Raw genomic sequence first — 25,051 nt, 5'->3', positions numbered from 1 at the left:
CAGCCAGCTTCTCTCCTTTCCCTTTCTAAATTGAGTTTCCTAATTGACATCAGCACTACTGTGCCCTGTGACTGGGAGTTAGGAAAGAGAAGGAATAGTTTTCCCTCTGAAATCCCAGTGTTACCATTAATGGAAAATGTTCAGCTGATACTGGTTATAAGAACTTTAAGCTGTATACATGGCGTGGTACATCTAGGACATCACAGAAATACATGAGTAAATATATGAATTGGCTGAAACTGCAGTGCCTCCTCCACCCCAGCAGCACACCCACATCAGGCTGTGGGGCATGCATCTATTTCAAACCTACTCATCTAATTTCTAGGCCGACTTTGCAGAAGCACCTTGGAAAGAAATAGCAGCTGCTTTGAAAGCAGCACTAAGCACAAAAAGAAAGAAAAACGTCCACCGAGCTTTTCAGCTTCGGCTGGGTTATTGCTTAGAGAGGGCACGAACTCTGTCTCACACTTCATAAAGCAACACGCTTCTTGGCAAAAGATACCTGTAGGCTTATGTGAGTGGGAGCTGATTTGTTGTTATACTTTCATCTTATAAAATCATGAAAATGGAATGTATAATACCAGCTCCAGCAACCCAAACACTCCAAACTGATATAACAGCTTGATCTTATAATAAAATAAACAGAGGTATCCATTGACTGAATCATCACTCGCTAGTCCTCAGAGGGACGACTTCACCTTCCTTGTCAGACATGGCAGCACCTTCCCTTCTCACGCCCTTCAGCAAATGCTGGCTTTCCTCCAGGGGATCCCAAGGTCCAGCCTGCTCTCCCAGTGGCCAATGACAGGCCCTGAGTTCACAGATGCAGCCCTAAGTTGTATTAGCACTGGGAAATGAAACGGAGCTCCCTCAAGGGCCACGTCTTAGTCTGGTTGCAATTCAGGTGAGGCTGATGACACCAGGCAGCAGAGCCCTCGCTCCAGCTCCCACTTTTTGGCAGGCCCACGATTGGGGCAGAGTTGTGTCAGGTGCTAGCTGTGGTCCTTCCCCTAAGTGACTCCTAAATTAATGAAGACCTCTCATGTTAAATAAGTACACATACAGTGCAAAGCATCGTCTCTTCCAGGCAGACAGTTCGAGTCCCAGATTTTTAGAAATACCCAGATGAACCTTAACCCAACCCTACCAGTCTTGCTTGCTTGGAGGGAACATTTGAGCTTTTTTAAATCCTCTAACAATGATGAAACTTTAAGGCAAGAAAACTCATAATTTCTCACGGTGCAAAGTGCAATTAAAGGGGACTTTGCACCATGAGGTCCTTTGCCAGACTTTGGATGGTTGTCAACAAATAGCTCAACTTAGCTGGTTTCTCCCCTTCCACCTCCAGCTCAGGGAAAAGCTCTCTGCTGCCTGTCACCTCAAATATTAATAACCTTATCCAAGCAAATGAAATAAAGTGCTGCCTTTTGGTTTTGTTGTGTTTTTTTTTTCTGATTTCACACACTGAGTATCTGCATCCAGGTATTGGTGTTTGTTACCAGCGTGAGGAATATTTCCTTGTGTTACTTTGAGGGCTGGATTTTCCAAAGCAGAGAGGAAACACTGTTCCTCTACAAAGTCCAGCAGAGTTTTGGTGTTTACTTTCACGGGGCAAAGGCTCAGGCTGGGTGTGCAGGACTGCGCATCGGCTGGCAGAGGCAGCCTGCTCTGGGTTGCACTGGGCACACACCCGAAACCCATCTTGAGCAGGTGAAATGCACGTGGTGCGCTTGTGTTTTACCCTTTAAAGCAGAGCAGGGGCACATACAGTGTCATCCAGTAAAACCAAAAGTATCGCATACCTTGCAGCCACCAGGACTGTTTGCTTCTGTATCCTCCCGGTACGTTCATACTGTTTCCAGTCTGCATGTGCTTTCTCTCTTCTGTACTACTGGCATCTTAGTTCTCAGAGAATGATGCTGTTTCCTTCCTGGGCTCTGGCTTTTCACTCTAATCTTGCTTAAAGTTTTCAAATTGACTGCTTGGTCCTGCTTCAACTGGAATAAAAGTATCCCAGATTCATCAGGTAATACAGTATCTCCATAAAGACATGAACAAGTCTTAAATTATTTGAAATCTGGCCTAAGGTGACTGAGATACTTGTAGCTTCAACCTGAATTTTGATTCATGAGTAACACGGAGGATGCCACTCTCATACACTTTTGACCTTCTCTCAGATTTTCTGTTTGACTTTGTCACCGAGTGGCTCCACAAGCTGAATTTAATCACGAGATCCACTAATCTTTCGTTTAAAGGTATGTTACAGCCAGTTAAGCTGGCTCTAAGAAAGCCACAGAGGAAAGCCAGAAAACCAGCTAAGAGGGTCAACATCTTTGAAATATTAAAGCTAATTTAAGAGTAAATTTAGACTAGCCGAGTTCACTGCTTTGAAAGTTGCATGCGATAAAACTGGGGCTGAGGTTTCCTCAGGTGCTGATGTCAACATAGGGCAGGGCAGGTGTACAGGTGGGACCCAGCCATCTATTCATGGCTTTAGAGATTGAAAAACCACTGCTTAGATGGCAGATTTATCGGTAGATGGTAAATCAGTCCCCTCCTGCATTTATAAGAACTTGGCTTTGCAACAAACTCACCTGGACAGGTTTAATAGCACTAAGCAGGTGGCTAAACGTTTGCAAGTCTGGGCACTAATATCCTCCCCTCCAAGGTCTTCCAGTGCTTTTAAGCCATGACTAAACCTACACAAAGAAAAATAATTTTAAATAGTTTTAAACATTTCCCTGCCTCCCTCCCCTCCCCAATAAAAATAAAAGCACAAAATTAAAGACCCCAAATAGACCTTTTTCCCTAGAAATAACATTTTTCAATCATTTAATAATTTTGGATATTTTAAAAATGGTTTTCATTTGTTCTTCATGATCCATTCCTTTACAAAACACACTGGGAGAATGGGATAAAGGAAGATAAGGAAAAAGACCAACAGCTAACTTTGTTGAGTCCAGAGGAGGGTGACCAAGCTGGTGAAGGGTCTGGAGGATATGACTTATGAGGAACGGCTGAGGGAGCTGGGATTGTTTAGCCTGGAGAAGAAGAGGCTCAGAGGTGACCTTATTGCAGTCTACAACTACCTGAAGGGAGGTTGTAGCAGAGTGGGAGTCGGCCTCCCAGGCAACTAGCGATAGGACAAGAGGACATAGCCTCAAGCTTTGCCAGGGGAGGTTCAGGTTAGACATTAGGAAGCATTTCTTCTCAGAAAGGGTCATTAGACATTGGAACGGGCTGCCCAGGGAGGTGGTGGAGTCACCATCTCTGGATGTGTTTAAAAAAAGACTGGACATGGCACTTAGTGCCATGGTCTAGTTGACATGGTGGTGTCAGGGCAATGGTTGGAGTCGATGATCCCAGAGGTCTCTTCCAACCCGGTTGATTCTGTGATTCTGTGTGTTCGGTAACAGCTATTCCGAACACAACCATTTCTTTCCTTTAGAAACCTGTGTGGACTTGTTTAGGAAGCGCTACTCCTGACATTTCACAAAGAATACAAATAAAAAATAAAACCTACAAACATTTACAAAAACATGCTTACAGTAAAGCTATAGAGGCCTTTAAAATGTCAAGCATTTTTGGTAAACTCCTTGTAGGGTTGGGGTTTTTTTGTTTGCAGATGGAAAAAAAGTCATAAGCTTAAATGTGGATCATCCCTGCAAATATTTGATTACTCCTTACGGTGTATTCATTAGAAATTTGTTTAGCTTTGCTTTAGACATTTCAAACAATAGTTTCCCCTGCTTCCTTGACAGACCAAAATATTCCACAGTCTACCACAACAGCCAGCAAGACTTTCTGATCTTCAGCCAAAATTCCCTTTTCTTTACATCACCTCACTACTCCTGATTATACATGTCTTTGTATATAAAGTTCTCCCACGGTAAGAATTAGACTCTTACCAAATACTCACCACCAGAAATGTTACGCTTCACTCATCTCCAGCCCGCTCTATATGTAGCTGTCTACTGCCTTCCTCAGGACTGTACCTTAAAATCTTCTGTTCTTGTGCTTTTAATGCCTTCCAGCTGTCGACAACTTTCCACTAACACAGGGCTAAGCGGGCTAGTGGTAGCTGAGATGCTGGAGCCACGTGTAAGGGGTGTAGTAAGTCCAGGGCGCTGGAACTTCTATTGCTGTTCAAAACCTCTGCAGACACCCCTGGAGAAAGGGAGCAGGCACTGTGGGGTTTGCAGGTTAAAGGTCGTATTCTCCCCAAATGTAGATTGAATCAGTAGTATTCGCTTGCCTCTAAAAAGATTGGAAAGTAAGACTCAAGTGGAGTTTTTTTCCCCCCTTTTACTCCCAGATCACTAAGTATGTCTAATTTGAACCTCAGATAACACATGCTCTTTTAAAAATGCCATTCCTTGCTCTCAAATGACCACACAAAATCAGAAGCAGGGACAAACGGGATAAACGGGATTTGAGAGGCTGAGAGAGCTGGGTCTGTTCAGCTTGGAGAAGAAAAGACTGAGAGGGGATCTTATCAACACTTAGAAATACCTTAGGGGTGGGTGTCAAGGGGCCAGATTCTTCTCAGTGGTGCCCAGTGACAGGACAAGGGGCAATGGGCACAAGCTGAAACATGGGAAGTTCCATCTGAATATGAGGAGGAACTTCTTTACTTTGAGGGTGGCAGAGCACTGGAACAGGCTGCCCAGGGAGGCTGTGGAGTCTCCTTCGCTGGAGATACTCAAAACCCGCCTGGATGTGACCCTATGCAACACGCTCTAGGTGAACCCGCTTTGGCAGGGGGTTGGACTAGATGATCTCCAGAGGTCCCTTCCAACCCCAACCATTGTGTGATTCTGTAAAAAGAAAGCGCTACAGTCTCATCCTTTCTTCTTACATTAACTTCGTAGACATATAATCCAAACTCATCCTACATAAATAAATAAAGTCCAATAATATATAGTATTATTATATAAGCACAATAAAGCACAACAAGTAACAAATCTGGGCACAAAATTTGAAAATAGAGTAGCAAGGTTTTGCCAGTTACCTAAAACATGCGCGAAAAATTCGGAATTGTCAAAATTTCTCCCTTTAGAGAAAGAAAGAGGTACACCTGTAATCTACGAGCTGTGTTTGCCAAGCAGCAGACAAACATATTTTCTGGTAATTAACACATCTAGAAAACTAATCACATCCTAATATAACTCATTTTAACTGTAGCTTCCCTCTTTCATACAGTGCAAAGGAACACACTTGCTTGAGTTAAAAGAGATCATCGTAGTGGTGTCTTTGTTTTGAAGCACTTGTAGATACCTCCATTGGTAACTCTCTGTATCTGCTCCTGCTTGGCCATCAGCTGTGAAAAATCTCCATTTACTAATCATCTCTTCTGACCCTGCTGTGTGCTGTAGGGGAACAGGTAACTGTCACGATAAATTAAGCAGCCTCCAGTGTGCTCAATTGCTGTGAATTTTTGCTCTTTTCAGTGTGAGAGAAGTGCAACCTTTCCCAGTTTCTGAACAAAGAGCCTCTCCCTCTAAAGTGAAGGCTGATGATATGTCTGCCCTCAAGCGTGTGTTTTCAAAGGCAAGATGACTAAATAGGGGGTTGTTTCTATTGCAAGGTTATGTAGCAGCACTTACCCATTAAGAAAAAAAGTTACCTTTGTTTCCTAGTGCAGATGATCCATGTTGCATGCTTTATTACTAACACTCTGAATCTGATGGATATAGAAGAATGGTAAATGACATGGAAAGTCTACTCTAAGGCCAAAATGAGAAAGGACTTTGCTTTGGGGGGAGGAGATGAATGGTTGTTTTAGTTTCTTTTAGCCAGTATATTTAAATCTCAGCTGAGTTCATAGATCTCCCTTACTGTGGTGCTAGGTACGCAGAGTTTAAAAGCTTATTTTTGACTTAAAGGGGCCTTAGCTGTTCACCTTTCATGTGCCATCCTTTTTGTACAATCAAACTTCTGAGTATTTTCTTCTGTTGCCTGTTACACCAAGAAACAAACAGAGCCTTCCTGTTACATGATTCCTAACTAGAACTGAAGGAATAAATTCACATGAAAACCTAACAAAGTAATGTCAAGTTTTCTTTTGGCTTCTGTACAAGAAACTGAGAATTTGATGATTTTCTCAAAACAACAGTATAGACTAGTTTCCATAGCATATTTTTGCTTCTAAAACAACTCAGGTCAGTTGCCTACTCAACTAGGGTAATAGTTAATGAGAAAAATTACAACAGTCTGACAATTCTCATGATTTGGTCTTAGATGAAGGTCTCCATAAGCAATAGAGTCTGAGCAGGGCAGGCTTGAACAAAGCTGCTGCTCAAGACAGCAGCTATCTTCTGTTACGGTATGTGAGTTTGGATTTGCACCCTGAAAAACACGTTATAGAACTGGCCTGAGTCTGGAGTCACAAGAAAAGTAAATGAAAGCTGAGAGTCCTTAATATGTCTGAAAAAATCAAGCCATCTTTCTGGACGTACGCAAGGAGGAACTGCAGGTTTAACTGTCATTGTCCGTGTCTGAATATTGTGGTTGACAAATGCAGAATGAAGCAGCATGACTAATGCAACGATTGCAAAGTACGACACATCGTGGCTTAGTGTAATATGTCCTTTGCGTTGTACAAGCATGTGTTACAAAAACAAGCATGTGGTGCGCTTTTGTAAAAAGGAGTTGTGCTACTCATATTTAAAGCAACACGATGTCTTCCCTTCCAGGGATCCAGCATGCCACGGTACAAGCTGACATACTTCAATCTGCGAGGACGAGCAGAAATCAGCCGCTACCTGTTTGCCTATTCGGGCAAGAAATATGAAGACCACAGGATAGAAGCAGCAGACTGGCCCAAAATCAAACCAAGTAAGTAGCATGGGATCTTAGATCCAAAGCTCTGCTAGAAATGCTGTCGAAAGGCAAAGCAGGTGAAGAGGTAACTGTATGTTTCATGACCAGAAACACATTTAATTCCTGGGTTTAATGAAGCCTGTGGGAATTCTATTGCCTAGACAGCCAAAATGTCATTCCTGATGCTCTCACAGAAGTCTGCATCCAAACCTTCAGACAGTCTAAAATGACTTAGCTGCTGTCATCCAGCTGGGCTTTTACTCCTCATCAATTCAGTTCAGCTTTTGTCTGCCTAAAGCTGACCAAATCCATGTTAATCTTCCCAGGTTCTTTGGAGAATTTAGTCTCAAAGACCACACCACTGCCTTCACACCAACTTTAGAAAGCCAAATTGGAAATGAGTGTCAAGCAGGACATTGCTTTGCAACCAGAAAGGTCTTGAGAGAGGGAAGGTGGTGAGAGAAAACAAGAGATATCAGTTGATAGAGTAAAGATAAAACAAAGGTATCAAAAGAGGTGCTAGAATATCATTGTTCCTAACAACAGCCCTTCTGAGAGTACTCTGCGGGCTGCAATACTCCATTTCATGCTTTTTAGTTAAAAGTAACCTCTTTCCAGCTATTAAAGCTATTTGTTATTTCTGTTCATTAAATTAACTTTAGTTCAAATGAAACAGATCTTGAGTTTGGAGACTGGGATATGAAATGAGAGATATCTGTGTCTTCACTGCATGGATTTCGCCTGTGTTTTGCGACACAGGCTATGGCGCTTTTCACATCTGGAATGAAGAATAAATCATATAATCTGGGGAAAATGCATGACTAATGTACGATGTGATTTCCATTAATCAAGCAATGTTTCTTGGTAGGCTTTCACACCATTTAATAAGCCCTGCCAGCAGGCTACCATATTCATGCAGGGTGCAGCTAAATTTGGTCATCCCCATAACGTTTGCAGTCAGTTGAATGACAAATACTCAAGCACTGCTGCTCTCTAAGTGGCAGCTGAAGCCTGTCTGTGGTGCTCAAGTCTAAAAGCCACTGGCTAACAACCCACAGAGAGGAGTGCAAATGAAGCAGTGGAAACGGGATATTTTCAGTTAGGGATGGCTAACTTCAGAAACCTTTTCTTTTTAGGAGCTTAAGCCTGCTGACCATGTGATACAGCTTATGTCTCTCCCACCGCAGTTCTCAGGGAAGCAGGGCAGGAGCTAAAGGCGAGATTGAGAATTCAGAGGAATAGAGGAAAGCTCTGCGTAGGCCTTTTTCATACTTAACTATGCACATATTCACACATACACACACCCACCTGTGTCCTGAAACAAAGCTCAGTAATGTATAATTCTGTGAAGAGTTTTGCACACTGACGTTTAAGTAAGACAAATTAAAAAGACAAAGCATAAATAGTGACTTAAAGGTTACAGAGGCATTCATATCCTAGGACAAGATGTTCTAACAGCAGATCTACCAATCAATATTGATGATATCCCCAATGTCCAAGCCAGCACAAGAAACAATGCAGGAAAATCCTTCCTGTGCTTTTCTTCAGTGCTCACATCACGAACTTCTGAGTGAAGCTTTATATGTACAGCACTTGTTCACTACAATGTACACCCAGCTGCAACACCATTATTGCCAAAACCCTGGGAGCAGAAGCACCCGGGAAATCCTAAGCCATACAGTTTGTAGCTGTATCTGCTGCATTAACGGATGTTGGTCAAGTCATTTAACTTTTGGATGTCTTTGTTTCTCTTTCTGCGATGTGAAAATTTTTTTAGCAGGTTTAGCGAGGGTTAATTTTTCATTTTCTCTGCATAATGGCCTTTCATAGCAGTCTTTACTACGACTGATCCCTAGATGAAATTCCAAAGCAGTTAAGAAGTTTAGTAAAACATGGGAGCTGCTGCTCTCAGATTTGTGAAATCATCTGTGCAAAATTTATGCTGGCCTATGAGTTCTTTGAATTTCAGGCTTCTGTAGACAGCATGCTTCCAGTCAGTCAGTGGGTGGGAACTGGAATATATCGTGCTATTTGACCAGGAAAATGTACACCTACAAAGAAACAGTCGGATGCATGTCTGAAAGTGCTATTACTTCTCATACCAGTATGCTAAACGTTTGCTTCTGGAAAGCTCCCTGAATCCTGGCTCAAGCACCAATGTGATGATGGCTTTTGCCACCAGTGGCATCTGCATTGCAGACAATATGCAAGTTAAGAGGTTCACCAACTAAAACACGAGTAAAAGTATCTTGTTTGTATGCATAACAACACAATGCTACTAAGGAAGTTGCCTGGACATCAACTAACTAACTGATGACTACCTCCTCCTCCTCCTCCTTTGTGAAGCAATCCTTACTCACGGTATTTCCAGACAAAGTAATCTCCCACAAGCAAATCATTCAGCAAAACTCTAAATAAAATGTAGCAACAGGGCTTTGCAGTAAACAGCCTTACTCTGTACAACAAGACCGATAGCCCCTGCCCCGATCTGCCCTAAGGCACCTAAACGCTGACTTTGCAGCCCATGACTCAACACAAGAAATGGTTGCCTCCTAGCTGGGGGCTAGGTCGTACGGGGTTTGTGTCTCTTAATGCTACAACAAGATTGCATACAGCAGAGATGCACCATTTGCCATAAGAAAAACAAACCACTTGCATTCTCTCCTATCCTGAATTTTCAAAACGTGCCTCAGCTCCCTCCATGGAGACGGGGATTGAGGAGGAAAAAGCACCAGCCCTCAGGAAAGCAGGTAACAGGATCCTTGCCAAAAAAGTTCAGTTACTGCTGTGTTCAACAGTAAATATGAAATGAGCGGATCCATCCAACCCATTGCGCATACAAAGGCACAGTTCACCCTGCTGAGATATCTTCTACACTTCTGTCATTCATATTCTCTATTCAAATCTTTCTTATGAAGCTCAGGATTTTTCTCCTGTTTTGCCTGGACTGGATCTACTTCAGAAAGAAAAGAAATAAAGTAGCAGGTTCCATTCAGTCTCATCCTGGTGAAAACCAAAGGGTGGTAAGTGTTTAGCAATGGTAAGGGGAATTACAGCTGGTTTAATGTAACAGCAGCTAATGTAATAGCAATTTGGTACACTGCTTATTTTGCAGCCCTCGAAAATCATTAAAATCGGTCCAAGTAATTGACCTAATTACATAATTATATATTGAAGTGATATTAAGAAATACCAGACAAATTGCTATGCCCGCTTGCCTACACCATGTTTGCATTTACCCACTGGCCTATGAAAGATCTGAAACCAGTTTTGACTGCAGAGTCTGCAAGTACAACATAATGTCCTTCTTTTTAAAAACTTCAAGTATTATGAAGTATGATAAAGAAAAATACCTAGGGAAGAAGTTTGGACAAGGAGAGCACTTCATGTTTCTTGAGCTACTAAGGGAACAAATCAAAGAACTCAGGTTTGTCTAAGAGCACAAGGAGTCAGGTCTCTGCACAGAGGATAGGTTCGCTTCATCCATTTTCACAACATTAAAGTAAGGTTTTGCAACAAATACCAACCTCCCAGCCAAATCATCATACCATATAAACCAGAAAATACTGTCACTATTCTGAAGAAAAGACTTATTTCTTAGTTCTGTAAAACTGACAGGAAAATAGAAAATGTGTGCATTAAGATTAATGTGCAGAAAGGCCATTTAGAAAGCAGACTTGCAGCTGCTGCAAGTTTAATTTTGACCTGAACTGAAGAGTGTGATGGTTTTTGTTGTTTGTTTTGGCATTTTTCATGTAGCTCCCCCCAGCAAGCTGTCACCTTAATGGTCCTTCAGGCAAATAAGTACTTCCTCACTCCTAGAAATACTGTCTCACTTGGCTTTGTTTACACCTAAGTGGTGCTTTTTTTTTGTATGAGAGGGAGGCATATTGTAACATAAAATCCTAAGCCATTGGGCTTATACACTCTGAAATTAAAATTTCTGTATCTCAACATTTCTTTTTTTCTCTTCTGTCACTGATCAAATAATCTTTGGTAAATTTTCCAGTTGCTGATTTCAGGCAAGGATTGTAGTTTATAATAGTTTATAACATAAACAAGCTTAAGCAAGCTAGTATGTAAATATTAGCATTGACTAGCTTTAGCACAGAATTTTAAAAAACAGACAAATATTGAGTAGAAGCTTTACATGACCCTTCACTCTGTGTAAGTCAATAATTATTTAAATAAGTAAACAAACTCACATTTTACATTTCCTTTTGAACACACTTTGGCTTGACTATGCCACCAATTAAACCGCAGTCGATTCAAAATCTATATGCTATCACATCATAGACTCATTCAAGATCTGTATTGACACATAACAGGCTCCTCACAAAAAGCATCCTTGCACTGACATAAGTCATGATATAGCAGAAAATACACTGTAATGGTGCATAAAGTAACCATCCCTCGAGATATTAAGCTAGCACGAGGTGACAGCTTTTGTTCTGTGGCTCGTTCAGGGAATTTGAAGCCATGGCAATTACACAGACTTTATCGTCATAGCCAAGGATGTTTTCATTGCACTAATGGCTGTAAACATCCCATAAACTGTTTAAGAGGGGTGGGACGGTGCTTGAAAGGTCCTCAGGAAACTTGACAGACTAATTATTGCATTGAACATAGTTCTAAGATAATAGATAAATCCTGAGAGGCACCTGACAGCAGACAAGGATTCCTCAAGGGAGCGGTTGTTCTGTTTCCCAAGTGACTTGCTGCTGTGTAGCTCTAGCTAAGATTTGTAAATAGCTGCCTTGGGGTAAAAAGTAGGGCTTAGCAATCACTTCCAAGGAGAACATGAGTTGTAGTAACTACAGCACTAATGCTGGGCTGCGATTAGATCAAAGCACCATCCCGATCTTCCCTTTCTAGAAGATACAGATTCTGTACGCCCCCAGCTGCAGGCCAGTCACTTCCCAGGGGCCTTGCTCCTCTGCCAGCCTTACAAAAAACCACATCTTCCATATACTTCTTATCTGGAAGATGCAAAGTATCTCATATATTTGTTCCTGATGAACCAATTCAAATACGAATGGAAATGAAAAGCGGTTATGGTTAGTTTTCAAGGCAAAGGAGAACTTATCTGGACAGAGAGATTGTAGGAAGAAGCATGGCTGTGACATTTATTTTCCCCCATCTTTGACCAATCCAGCTGCCTTACTATGGTATCAATCTAAGCTGCTTCATTGCAAAACCATTAATTATTCAGGTTTTGAGGAACAATCAAATGCTTAAACACAGGCTGCTTAGCACCAAGGCCATGGACAATTTCAATACAGGCAGGAGGAAACATGGGGAAGAGCAGGTCAACTCAGGGGAAACAGGGGAACCTGAACTCACGTCTGGGAGCAAAGCTGAGGCGAGTCAGGATAAATGTGAGGAGGAAAGAACAGAGATGATGAGGAGAAGAGTAATGAAGAAGGTAAGATGAGCGGAGAAGGAAGAAAGAGCTAAGGGAAGGAGAAAATTAAAAACTGTATCTGCATAGAGGCTCCTCACTGGCTGGGGGAGAGCAGCGGTGAGAAGCACAGCACAGCACTAAGCTCTGGTTTCTCCACACCAGCTGCCAACCAGCCCAGCTGCCAGGCTTGGACAAAACTGTGCTCAGCTCTGTGTTGTGTTTCCCTTCCCCGTCCTTGACAGAGAAAGAGGCCCACGTGAGCACCATCCACTGGGGTCGTGCCCAGGAGGCTGAGCGAGGAGCTCATGGTCAAAGGGAAGGCCTGAACACTAGTAAGAACCTATAGGCATGCCAGGATGGGAACAGTTATCACAGCCCTTAGGGGTTTCATGGGATGGAGACAACTTATACAGATGTCCTTGCTTTTAACACACATCAGGCCTCGTCTCCCCTGCTTAGTATCCGGCAAACACTACATAAACATCACAGTTCTAGTCACAAAAGCCAACCAAAATTAAAGTATGTATAAAAAAGAATGCATCCAGCTCCTAAACACTGCACAGATACTTCAGTGAGTCCTTCCTAAAACGAGAAGAGAGACTGTAGACCAGCCTGATGCCTTACACTCACCCTCTGTCAAGGTTTTCTTCATGGTAAATGTAAAGTCTGTGGAGATTTCATTCCAGCATGCAATGCTAAAAACAATTAATAACCAAGATAATAGGAAAAGCAAGAATTTGCTGATGAAAGTTCAATTTAAAGAAGACTACAGGTTTAGTTCTCCAAGCAGCCTGCTTTTTAACAACCCTCTTCCTCTTTTCAGTGAGTTTTCAATCTAAATCTGGAAATCAACACAAGCGTTCGTAGTGCCTTCTACTTCAGATGAGCAACAAAGCAAGCAGAAACTAAAAGAGAAAGGTCATATATTTTGTGCATGCCTGAGAAATGACGCTGTTTGTACGATGACGGCAACAGATTTTTCTAGGTTTTTTTCTTAAAATGTATTTGCTCAAGTGGGAGTCAGAAACTTCGCAAGACAACATTGTTTTGAAAAACACGGAAAGGACATCCACATGGGTACACAAGGGTATAAACTGACGTAAGTACAAAGCAGCCCCCTAATCGATCAAGGGTAAAGAAAAACTAGCAAAGTGACACGCACATCCTTCCAGCCTGCACTACTTTGGCTTAACTGTTCATTCACGATTGCTCTCCGATGCATCTTGTTTCATGATTTGCCCCCTCAGGTTTCATTCTACCCAAATGAGATCCCTCTCACACTCCAGCTTCACGTGCCACCTCTTTCACTTGCTCATCTAATGTAGGAGCGTGGCAGGAACCGACCGACGTGCTTTGTTCTTCTGGAGTCACACGAACCATGCCTGTCACCAAAAATATGTAAAATTTAGCAGTTTTAATACAATGCTTACACATGTGGCACATTTGAACATCCTCAGAGGTTCATTGAATGTGTGTTGTCAATGAGCAGAGCTAGGGCCAAAAGCACCACAGGAGGCTCAAAGCAAGCCACAGAAGCCCATATCCATGAGTCTAAGGGTAACGCTCTTTAAATTCATGTACAGACAGATGGTTTTCTGTTGCAGTTTGGAGCCCCTGAGTACACGGCCTGGCTGTGGTTTCTGCTGCGCTTCAAAAAATGGGCTATGGACAAGGTGTCTAGGGGCCACATTGAGGTCGTTTGTCAAAGCCCGACCTTGCCTCCAGCAGTCAAACTGTGCCCATCCTGTGGGAAGGCTCTTCGCATCCTTCCTTAGGATGAACTGCGTGACACAAATCCACCCCCCTCTTCTCCACTTGGAAAAGGAAGCCTCTAGTTTTCACAGGGAACACATTCCTGCCCGCAACAGCCAAACTTCACAGAATCACAGAATCACAGAATCACAGAATGTTAGGGATTGGAAGGGACCTCGAAAGATCATCTAGTCCAATCCCCCTGCCGGGGCAGGATTGCCTAGACCATATCACACAGGAACGCGTCCAGGCGGGTTTTGAATGTCTCCAGAGAAGGAGACTCCACAACCTCTCTGGGCAGCCTGTTCCAGTGTAAGGAACAGGCCTTACTCTTATAAGGCCTGTGTCTTATATATACACAATCTATCTCCTGGGTTTGCTATGAATTTATCAATATAGGAAATTGTTCTTTTAAGTTACAAGAGCAAAAAGGACTTTCACTTATGAAAGTCACTTTCAGCAACCTTCACTGAAGGTCACTAAAAACTTTGGTCTTGTCACATGAATTTTGGATAATGATGTTTCAAAGGCAAAGAGATTTTTTTTTCCCTAAACTTTTCCAGACTGAAAATGCAACTTTATAAGCCATTATACCTTCTCCTCCAATACAGAGGAGATGTACTATAAATATTTTCTGCCCCTTAACTGTTCTTTCCTATTTTCTTCAGCTGTAAAGCAGCCATACTGCCATACTTTCTGGTGTGCAAGAATAGCATGTCCTGCAGTCAAGAAGAAACGACAGATTTTTACAATGATGATCTGCACAGCACAAGTGTGCTTTCTTCAGACCTCTCAGAATTGCACTCATTTACAGCTTATTAACTCAATACTTGACAAAAGTCAATGTATAAGCATATATATACACTCTACCAGCAAGAAAAAAAAATCTACATTTTTATATTCAAATCACAATTTTTTTTTCCTATTCCTTATAAGAAAAAATCAAATGGCATTTTGAACACACAAGAAAGGAAGGAACATCTCCCATTTACCATCTGTTATGCTCTAAATAGTGCATTGTTCAGTAACGATGGCAATAGATATGGTGCCTCTTAGTAAAAAAACCCCAAGCCTCATTATAAATCAAAGCATAAAGGCCTTTTGGACAGTTAAATCTTGTGGGACAAGAGAGCAGATTTTCATTGCACAATTAATTAATTTTATACTTGCATTATGAATCATGCAAATGTATTAATATTTCTATTGCACACAAAACAAAGCTGTATTTGTATATTTTCAATTGTAAACTCAGCTTCTTTTCCAGGAAAGAATAACCAGATCTTAATGAAAATAACTCAGCACTGAGGAAGAAGCACTTTGTAGGCATTACTCATGTTTTCAAGGAATGAATAGCAATTCCCTTCAATTCTGTGGACTACTAGGGAAAAAAAAGTGAATCCAGAAACGGCCAGATTCCTGAGAAACAGACCATGAGAGATTACTACCGCTCTGCTACCCAGCTGCCTTTCACACCTTAATCCATGTTCCTCAACTATCAGAAAGATATCTCCCTCCTTTTGCTGTAACCAAGGGTTTCTTAAAAAAACCCTATATCTATACAAACCAACCGGCTTTCATTTTCCTTGTAGTGACTGACAAAGTGAAACATCACAGAATCACAGAATGGTTAAGGGTTGGAAGGGACCTCTGGAGATCATCTAGTCCAACCCCCTGCCAAAGCAGGTTCACCTAGAGCATGTTGCACATCAGTTAAAGCTGTGGCTTTTAGACTTTCCCCCGGATGTGAACACAGCAGAAAATGGTCTGTTTGGTTTCTGGATGAAGCAATTGCAGTTTCCCAACCTGAGCAGTGACCATCATCCATCATCGTGTTTTGACAGTTACGGCTACAGAGGCTGGCTCAGTCACGTTGGCCCAGCCACAACTGCATCAGCTCAGGGGCAATCCTCCTGGGGCCTGAAGGAGGCCGGTTGACTCCTTCAGGGGCGGCGGTTATTGCTCCTGAGCTGGCTGCACGTTTGCTGTTACCTGTTGTCAGGCATTGCTGTACAGCCTCGTGTGGTCTGGGGGGACCTGAAGATGGCTGTAGGCTGACCACGCTGGCATGTCCAGCAGTCACGCGTGCCCTCATCCCCTCTACTCGCGCTCACTTGAAAGAAGCGCTGGTGTCCTGCATAAGCAAACGTTATTTCACAGCTCTGTGGCTTTGGAGGCAGCAATGCTCAGGGCACTCTGCACCGCTAATCAACAGCACAGAACCAAGGCTCTTCTCATTTTCACAACCAGAAAGCTATCCAGTTTGGCATTTAGGGATGCGTCTTTTCCTCTCTGGCTTCTCAATGAAGCAATACACGGACTTGCCAGGACCTTGCTGCTCTCTGCTTGATAAACACGTGAAGTCTTCTGCGCAACAAGTCTATTATTGTTTCCGTAACAACTAGGAGTGCTCGCTTTCTCCCTGTCATACAGCAGCTCATGCCCTTGGAGCTCTCTTGCTTCTGCTAGCCACCAGCATCAAAATTTATACTGGCTTCACAGTGTGCTGAACTTGGGGAGCGTGGGGGAAAGGGTATCATGAGTACTGTGTTCAGATGCAGAAAAAAAAATGCACAGAGGAGTCCTGGCTGTCTTGTGCAGCCGCCAAATTCCTTTTGCAGATACACGTTTGACATCTAAGATCCCATACTTAATGTGATTCACACACTGCGTGCTAAACCACAGAGCCACGTGGCAGTGTCATCATTGATGAAATTGTCTTGATAAAGAGGTCACAAATGCAAGAGGTTTCATTATTTTTCCCTTTTCATGAAGAACTAAAAAACCTCAAGGAATACAAATGTCATTCCAGCTGTCCCATAAAGACAGTTCCCGCGGGTTTGAAAGCACCTTGTGTGTTTCCAATAGCCAACAGTCTCTCTTGTCCGCTACTGCCCTTTTACATTGCAAGACAGGCTTAAGATGGGCATACATCTTATTTACATAAAGTGTAATCCAGATAAAAACCAGGTACAAAGCATTTGGCTGTGACCAGCACTTGCAATCAGGTACTTGGAATTGATGAAATAGCATCCTTTGAAATGCAGAGATTCAAAGTTCCTCCAGTTAACAGCACCGGGTTCCCACAAGCGGATTCTCATCACCCTAAACAAGCTGGGAAAATCTGTCATAAGCTTTGCAGCGAGGTTCCAGCCCCATTTGATACCACGCCAGCAGCTTCTCCAAAACATGGCAAAACAGCAGTCCGTGTTGTCACATACATTATGCTACTAAATTAACAGCTGAAAAATAAGATTAATTTCTTATCTCAAACACTCTTACAGATATCCATGATGCCTGCTTAGTTTGGCTTCCCCTATACTTAAAGTCTGGAGGCTTCTTCCCATGACTGACTGAATTTTTTTTGAATGCAAGCCAAGTCAAGTAAATTTGAGTATCTTCTTAGCATTTGTGGTTTGGTGTGAAAGCTGTATTTGTCTCTTAGTCATGACTGTCAAGCGAAGTGTCTTGTCACAATGTAAGTTCTGAAATACAGATACTTCTCTGAATCACTGCTTCTGAATTTAAAACAGGTGTAAATGAAAAAGCACCTTTGTAGCCTTTACCCAATCTCCCACTTCATACTCCAGCTGGATCCTGCACTACAAAATCTTCAGTAGTACTTTGCTTAACCTTGGCAGTCACTCTCCTGGGGCCGAAAAAGCAGGGAAGAGAAGGAGAAACCAAGATTCCACGGAAAAGTTTCCCTGCATAAAGAATTCAGGATGTGTCGGAGCACATTCAGCCTTTACAGCACAAGGCTAGGAAATAGGAAATGCAATACCTGGTTTCTGTGCTTTAGTTGCCTTCTTGCAGTGTGGTCTGGTTATATCCTTAACCTTACTCTTTCTTATTTAGCCCATGCCTTTCCCTACAGCAATACTGTGAAATTGTTAGGTGCTATAACAATGCACACCCTCTGAGTGGTAGAAGTGCAGCTATTACAGACGCCCACTGTTAAGGGCTATGATTTAACTTTTGGATGTTTTTTCCTTTTTCTTTCTCCTCCAAGCTATCCCATTCGGCAAACTCCCCATTCTGGAAGTAGATGGAGTTACCATTCACCAGAGCCTGGCAATAGCAAGATACCTTGCCAGAGAATCAGGTAACACATACTTGACTATTTTCTTGCTCTGTTCTACACCCACCTTTAATGCTCAGGAAACATACATCCACAGCAAAACCAGAAACAAACCACCAGCTTGGCAAGCCCAGCCAAGCAGAAGTCAACACCAGCGTGGCAATACTGGTACTAGTGCCTTTCCCAGGCACAATCTGCTAATAGTTATCAGCCTCTCGTTGCATCTGCAGTTTGTGTGCCAGCGTCAAGCGCTGAGCACAGAAACGCAGCGTACCATATAGGATGCTGTTAGAGGTGCCACTCAAAGAGCGATGGTTTAAAAAGCACCAGGGAGTGCTGTGTGGTGGCATGCCCGTGCTCAGCAGACTTCCTTACTGTAATTTGGTGCCAATTTTTCTCGCTGGGTTGGGGCTCCTGTGGCAATCGTGATGAGATCTCGGGCTGCATCCCCAGTGGTTCCAAGATCAGAAAGAAGAAACAGAGCAAAGCACTTCTGCTAGAATGCTGTATGACAGGGCGTAGAGTCACCCCCATGTCATGTAGAAAGTAAAAAAGACCAGACAAAAAAGAAGGCTCAAAGTAACAACCCGTAGCATGAAGCTACGATGTTCAGAGCTGAAGTCACGTGGCTGAGCTCTGTATTTGCACTGTAAGTGTGTACTCAGAAATAATCCCTTCTTACATCTGATTGAGTTTCCCCTCTGCATACAATACCCGGGGTTTGGGCTGACTTCTCCAGCCAATAAACTTTATTCACCTGTCACTGAACGACACAAAGTGTGTACCTGTGGCTTCCTGAGGGCTCTCTGAGCAATTTCCCCTGGAGCTACACTTTGAGTTGCCAGGCTAACCAGAGAGATGACCAGGAGGAGGAGGAGGTTTTGAAGCATTAGAGATTCTCACGGTCAGCAGGCAGAGCACTCTGAAGCAGATTTAGGCAACAATTCTGAGATGGCAGAGAGATGAGGTCAGATGGTGACATCACTTGCATCTTTAAATACTTACATGCTACGGAAGTACTCGATGGGTTAGATAAAGGGATATAAGACTTAGTAATGCAAGTAACCAAAGAGAGTGGTCAGAGCTTGCTTTAGGTCAGCAAGCTGTCATTCAAAACCATCTGCAAAACTGGTCTGGTCGAAGGCGGACGGGTTCATGGTGTGCTGAACGTCAGCAAATTGAAGAGGGGGGCTGGGAAGCGAGTGCTATCCTGCTTTTTTACACTTTGAGCAAAGAGATGCAACCTGCCTTTCAAAAGATCTCACATTTTCCAACTGAGGAAACAGGCAGAAGTGCAGAGCCTTATTCTTCAAGGCACAACATATTTTCAAGCATGTCTGCCATACTGTGTTCCTGCCAATTTCCTCCATCCTTGATATAATCTACTGCTTGCAAGAGAAGAGGATGACGAGCGTCCACCTGGTAACGAAAAACGATGAGAAAGCCTACCTTCCACCCACACTGCCTCCCGCCCCATCTCCTATCTTGGGGCTCATCTGGGGCTGTTCTCCTTCTACGGTCTGAAGTTCTGACATAGGCATTCCCCCAACACCTTTTCCACTGGCTTGCAACAGCCACACAGTCTGTGGTTCTGGCAAATCCTAGCGCACCCAGACCGTGCTGTCCTGCTTTTGGTGTTAATCACACTGTCAGCTACAGCAGGGAAAATAGCATGCGTGGAAGGGGAAAAAAAATATTTTCCAATTCATAGTGAAAACTTGCTACTTCTGCTGTTAAGTCTGCATAGGTGTCACTAAGCCTTTACAATTAAGAAATGGCATTTTTAAGTGCCTGTCACTAACAGCTCTTTACTGAAGGTGCACAGAACTTGATGCCCAAACAGAGAGGCACATCCCTTGCCTTCAAAAGCATAAAGTTTCAGTAAGGGAGATGACTTGGCAGAGGAAGGGCATATGGTTTGCGGGAGCCACAGAGCTTCCAGGTGAGGCTTAAAGAACCGAGAGAGGAAGAGAAGGATGACCTGAACCTGCACAGAGGTGAAAGCATGAACGCAGGTCTGTGGAATGAGAACGAGGGAAAAAAGTAGCAGCATTGAGAAGACTGCAGGCAAGCCAAAGAGCAAGAGGGGAGGAAAGCAGATCTGCAAACAAGACAAAGTTTGGCTAAGGTGGCTGATTACCATGAAGCAATCAAAAGCAAGCAGGATGTCACGAGAAGGTTCAAAATGGGGCTGAACAGGCAGGACAGAGGGAAAGCGACGCAGACTTTCACGGAAGCACTTTTAGAGGTTGTGTTGAGAGATGGAAAGACCACGAGATGGAGAAGGACATTGAAAGCTGGGATAGGGAAAGATTAACAGAAAGGAATTAGTGCTGACCCTCACTGAATGTCCTGGGATGGTGGAAAGCAGAGAGAAGGATAAAGAAGCAGTAGTCAGGACATGGGCTTGGGTGATGGAAAGAACAACTCACTACCTCAGGTGGCTATATGAGGCTGGACGGGGAAAAAAGCAAAGCTAGATGAGGTTGCATCTGGATGCAAGGAGTCAAATGCATGTTGTTAGCATCAAAAAAGCCCTGGAGAGCACGTATGTTTATGGAAACATTCACAAAGATCAGAGTTTGCCTTTGGGTCATCAAAAATTCCTGCTGACGCTGCCTCTAACCTCCCTTCATCTGCTTGCTTCCCACAGGTCTGGCTGGTCAGACGCCTGTGGAACAGGCACTAGCTGATGCCATTGTGGACACCATAGATGATTTCATGACGCTATTCCCTTGGGCAGAGAAAAACCAGGACGTGAGAGTAAGACAATCACTAATTTAAACAAAGATAGCACATAAGCCATGACTCTGTACCTGAGCATCTCCTCTGGAGAAACTGCCATGTGCCAACCCCTGGGTCCACCACCTCACCACAGCTGAGCTGGAGGAGCTCTGTGCTTCTTCCTCCAGGCTAATCCAGCACAGGCCTTCTGCTCCCTCCCACCTCCTTCTTCACCAGATTTTTTTTCACCCTCAGTAGAAGCATTGATGAGGCCAGCATGGGCCGCCGCTCACTGGTTCACCTCAAATCAAGGATGCCGTATGTGCATACATCAAACTGCTCTTCAAAGGGGAAAGACAGGACACTTCCATCCCAGCTGGCACTGTGCGATACCTGTATCTTGTTGCAACCAGAATAAGCGCAAATCTTTCTCTCTTTGCTAACTGAACAGGATTCACAGCTCCATCCCATCTTTCTTTTGCCCTTCTGCAGCTTGATTTCTACTTGGCTTTTAGTAAGTACCAATCTTCAATAACATCAGCTGCCAGGGACAAATGCTTTTCAATTACCAGGGCGGTGTAGGACAGCAGGCACTGCTAAAGAGGGGAGGTAGCACATCCCTCCCTGTCACTGTAGCTGTGCTCTTCAGGTCCCTGTGGCCCCACCTCAGTCCTCTGATACTGATGCCAGGCTAACATGCTGCCATGGCTACTTTAAAACACAGTCCCGGGCAAGTCCTACAGCATTTGGGGGTTCTTTTTGGCATCAGTTCAGTCCCTCTCACCAGAGCCCCAAATGCAAGCACGCAGATCGGCTGCTGGGGAAGAGGGTGATGGATGAGTTAACTCCAGCGTCACAGTGGCTTCACGCAGTTCTGACCCAAGCAGATGACCTGACCCTTTTAGGAAAGTGGTGATGTAACAACAGCTCTCACTATTAACTACCAGCACAGCCATCTTCTATTTATTCAAAGGTAACACTTCAGATAGACTAGGGTATCTTAGTATAGAAACCACAGAGTACAAAATGTTGACCAAAACCAATAATAAATAATGAAGTGATATGAAAGTGCTCTGAAGTCGTGCAGGGGAAAATCTGAAAGTGCATTTGGAGGTTTTGGTATCAAAAATGTGAATTACTTAATCTCCTAGTGATTTCCTGAAGTTTCCTCAGCTGGGGAGATTGACTCATGATCTTTAATCATTTAGGAACAGCCACACTATTGCTAACACGTTAGTGTAGAAGAGCACTACTGCCACAGTACTGCTGCTCCTTTACAGGGAAACTCCCATGAGAACGCCTGCGTGTGTCCAGCTCGTACTCAAGCACTTCTCCAAAATAAGGACCCAGATCATGTCACCAGCGATTAATTTAAAAGGGAAGAGAGTTCACAGGCAACCCTTATATGCCTGTAGGCATGTATGCATGCAAGGAGTGTTTTGGGGCCAAGGAAGATCAAGAAACTTACTTTCTGGGAATCTCTAGCATTTTTCCCCACTGTTAGCAGTTCTCTCTCTCTCCTCCTGAGTCCCCTGCCATCACCTTGCGGTAGAAGTGGCGTCTCATGGTCTCACAAGGCCACATGTAAGTAATTCACACACAGTGAAGTCAGAAAACTTCCCCTGGCCTGACAAGTGAGTACAGGAACACACATCCCTCAGAGAAAGAGGAAAGGATGTGCTGTGCTATCTACCCAGTAGCAAAGAGGAAACCAAGGAAGGTAAAGAGAGCAGAGGTAGAAGCTGCCCATGGAAGCTCCCTGCGTGCCAGGCACAGACTCTCCCCTCACCCTACAGCCCCCCAAAAAAATAGCTGGCGTTGCAACAGCTTTGTCACACATTGCTGGAGAGCTCCAGGGTTGAGACAAGTAGAACATGCCACTCCAGAAGGTGGATCCAGGTCGTGTCACCATCAGCTTCATGGGTTGACTGAATATTTCTGTATTTGGGAGACGTCATTGCCGTCACGATCACCCAGTAGTCGGGGGGGGGCGGGGCAGGGGAACTCACCTGAAAAAAGGAAACTCTACAGCACAGGGTACAAATAGGAAATTTCTGGACTGCAAACTTCTGGCTGTTACTTGCAGCCACAACATTCAGTTACCAAGCTCTTAACAGACAGCAGAAAAGGATGTCAAATCTTCAAACGTGTCTGCAGAAATACTGATTTTCTTTCAGCCTGCATTTTTGGGACCATTTAGGCAGCTGCCTCTTCTAAGTTTTATTCTTTTTTCGTTAACCTGAATTTCAAGGCTGTTGAAATAATTCCATTCCCATACAGTGGTGCTTATTTAACCAAGCCTGAGTGTGTTCCTCCAAAATTAGGCCAAGAACATTAACTGCACAAACCGTGCCACACGGGTCAGACTGGATGATCACAACAGTCTGCAAGCTCAATTGCTTCCATGCAGGTGAGAAGAGAAACCCAGAAACAGTTTCCCCTCTCCAAAGGAAACAGCTAACCCTTTAAAAGCAGCCTTAAAACTTTCTGCTACCGGAGAACCACCACCACACACAACCTCATCCTTCATCCATTACATACAAATAATGAGGTCCATATCCTTCAATGCAGACTGATTCAGCCTTTAAAAACATATTTTAACCACCTCAAATCTCAATGCTGTGGAAACAAAAAAAGCAGAATAACCTACTAACATAAAAGTTCAAAGGTAAACACAGCGAAAACTCAAAACCCAGGTTCCACATCTCACACGAGAAGGGCTGGTAAGGGACAACAACTGACCAGCATCTGACTGACAGCACGGAAAGCCTGAGCTTAAGGGATTCTGGAAATTTGAGACCCCGTACATTAGAAAACATAACATCCAAAAGAGTCCCCAAAAACATGACCGTGAGACATTGGGAATATATTTTATAGATCGATTCTTCCCAAATCTATGGCAGGGCTCCCGTCTTGCCACAGTTGGGTGGCTGTTAGCACAGATAAATGGGCAGCATCACCCCACACATCGTGTCTCAGCGTCCAGGAGCTCTCAGGTGTTCATTAAGGGAGCAATTGGCTTAAGACACAGCTCGCTGAGCCACGAATGCTGTGTTCTGGGCATCCAACCCACTTCATGGGTAATTACCTCAGCTTTCCTAAATTCCGTAGTGCCCCTTTGCATGTATCCAAGTGACAAAGAGAACTGAGAATACTCCAAAGTTTGGGTCAGACCAAATGATTTCACTCTCACCTTTTTCAGACTTCAGCTTTCTTTTTCACAAGTAATAAACCGCCAAAAATTCAATTTTGCTGATTGTTGTGCTTACACATTGGTGTGCATCTTTGTGTTTCGTTCTTCCCCCAGAAACAAGCATTTGATGACATCCTCACCAACAAAGCCCCTGAGTTACTGAAAGATTTGGATAGTTTCTTAGGGGATAGCAACTGGCTGGTAGGGAAGTCTGTAAGTACAACTTTTGTTTCTCCCGTCCCAATCAGGTTGCCAGAAAAATAAAATCATTGACTATTGCTGAATTTCTGGATTTCATGCCAGCCCACTAAACAACTCTCCCCACTCTTCTAACTCTTTGCTCTTACCAATACACAATTGGTCGCTGAATTGCAAAGAGAAAATTGTTTTCCATACTATTAGAAAAGTGAGGCAAACCAGGACTAGGATCTGCATTTTCTGAACCAGTTTAGAAGTGTGTTGACACAAAACATTATAAATGCCTTTGTACTAGTCAATACAGATGGGAGTTGTTTAGAACTCTGGTTATAATCACTGATCAATTTATAGGACAATATGAAAAAAACATCTCTGAAAATGTAATCCTCTTTTTTACCCAAAACTGTGTGGCAGCTAATTAAACACTTCTCTGCAGCACAGTTAGCAGCAGGAAAGATTAATATTATAATGCAAGTAATATTTGCAGCAAGGGCTTTATGTAACCAATTTTTGCTTAAGTCAAGCCTTGCATTGTAACCTAATTACTAGCTCTGTAATTGTAGGCTTTAAAAAAAAAAAAACACCTTAGACAAAACAGATCAATTCATGTTTCCTTTCTGCAGTTTGCTGAGAATATTAGTAGTCCCAGCTTTTGAGATTACCAACTAAAATTTACTGCTTTCTCTCCCATTTCCACCAGGTAACGTGGGCTGATTTCTACTGGGATGTGTCCAGTACAACACTTCTGTCCTGTAAACCTGACCTGGCAGACAACTACCCCAGGCTTTTGGCTCTCAGAGACAGAGTGCAAGCACTTCCAGCTATTGCAGCCTGGATCCAGAAAAGACCACAGACTATCATGTAGGTCAGCTGTTCAGAC

General features: G+C 43.3%; 1 protein-coding gene across 1 annotated transcript; it reads left to right on the top strand.

The window, feature by feature from the left end:
• The first annotated feature begins 6,695 nt into the window (after window positions 1-6,695).
• LOC137665113 (hematopoietic prostaglandin D synthase) lies at window positions 6,696-25,051 on the top strand. Its single transcript, XM_068403916.1, has 5 exons — window positions 6,696-6,837; window positions 17,988-18,080; window positions 20,710-20,819; window positions 24,088-24,186; window positions 24,872-25,051. The coding sequence occupies exons 1-5, from the start codon at window positions 6,705-6,707 to the stop codon at window positions 25,034-25,036; spliced, it is 600 nt and encodes a 199-aa protein (XP_068260017.1). The 5' UTR covers window positions 6,696-6,704; the 3' UTR covers window positions 25,037-25,051.

This window comes from Nyctibius grandis, chromosome 6 (assembly GCF_013368605.1).
Source record: "Nyctibius grandis isolate bNycGra1 chromosome 6, bNycGra1.pri, whole genome shotgun sequence".
Classification (NCBI taxonomy): Eukaryota; Metazoa; Chordata; class Aves; order Nyctibiiformes; family Nyctibiidae; genus Nyctibius; species Nyctibius grandis.
The sequence above is the reverse complement of the archived record's forward strand: the minus strand, read 5'-3'. Positions and strand labels throughout refer to the sequence as shown.

Coding starts and splice junctions, on each gene's coding strand:
- LOC137665113 (XM_068403916.1), top strand. CDS start 6,705: ATGCCACGGTACAAGCTGACATACTTCAATCTGCGAGGACGAGCAGAA. Junction 18,081..20,709: donor ATACCTTGCCAGAGAATCAG/GTAACACATACT, acceptor TGCTTCCCACAG/GTCTGGCTGGTCAGACGCCT. Junction 20,820..24,087: donor AGAAAAACCAGGACGTGAGA/GTAAGACAATCA, acceptor TTCTTCCCCCAG/AAACAAGCATTTGATGACAT.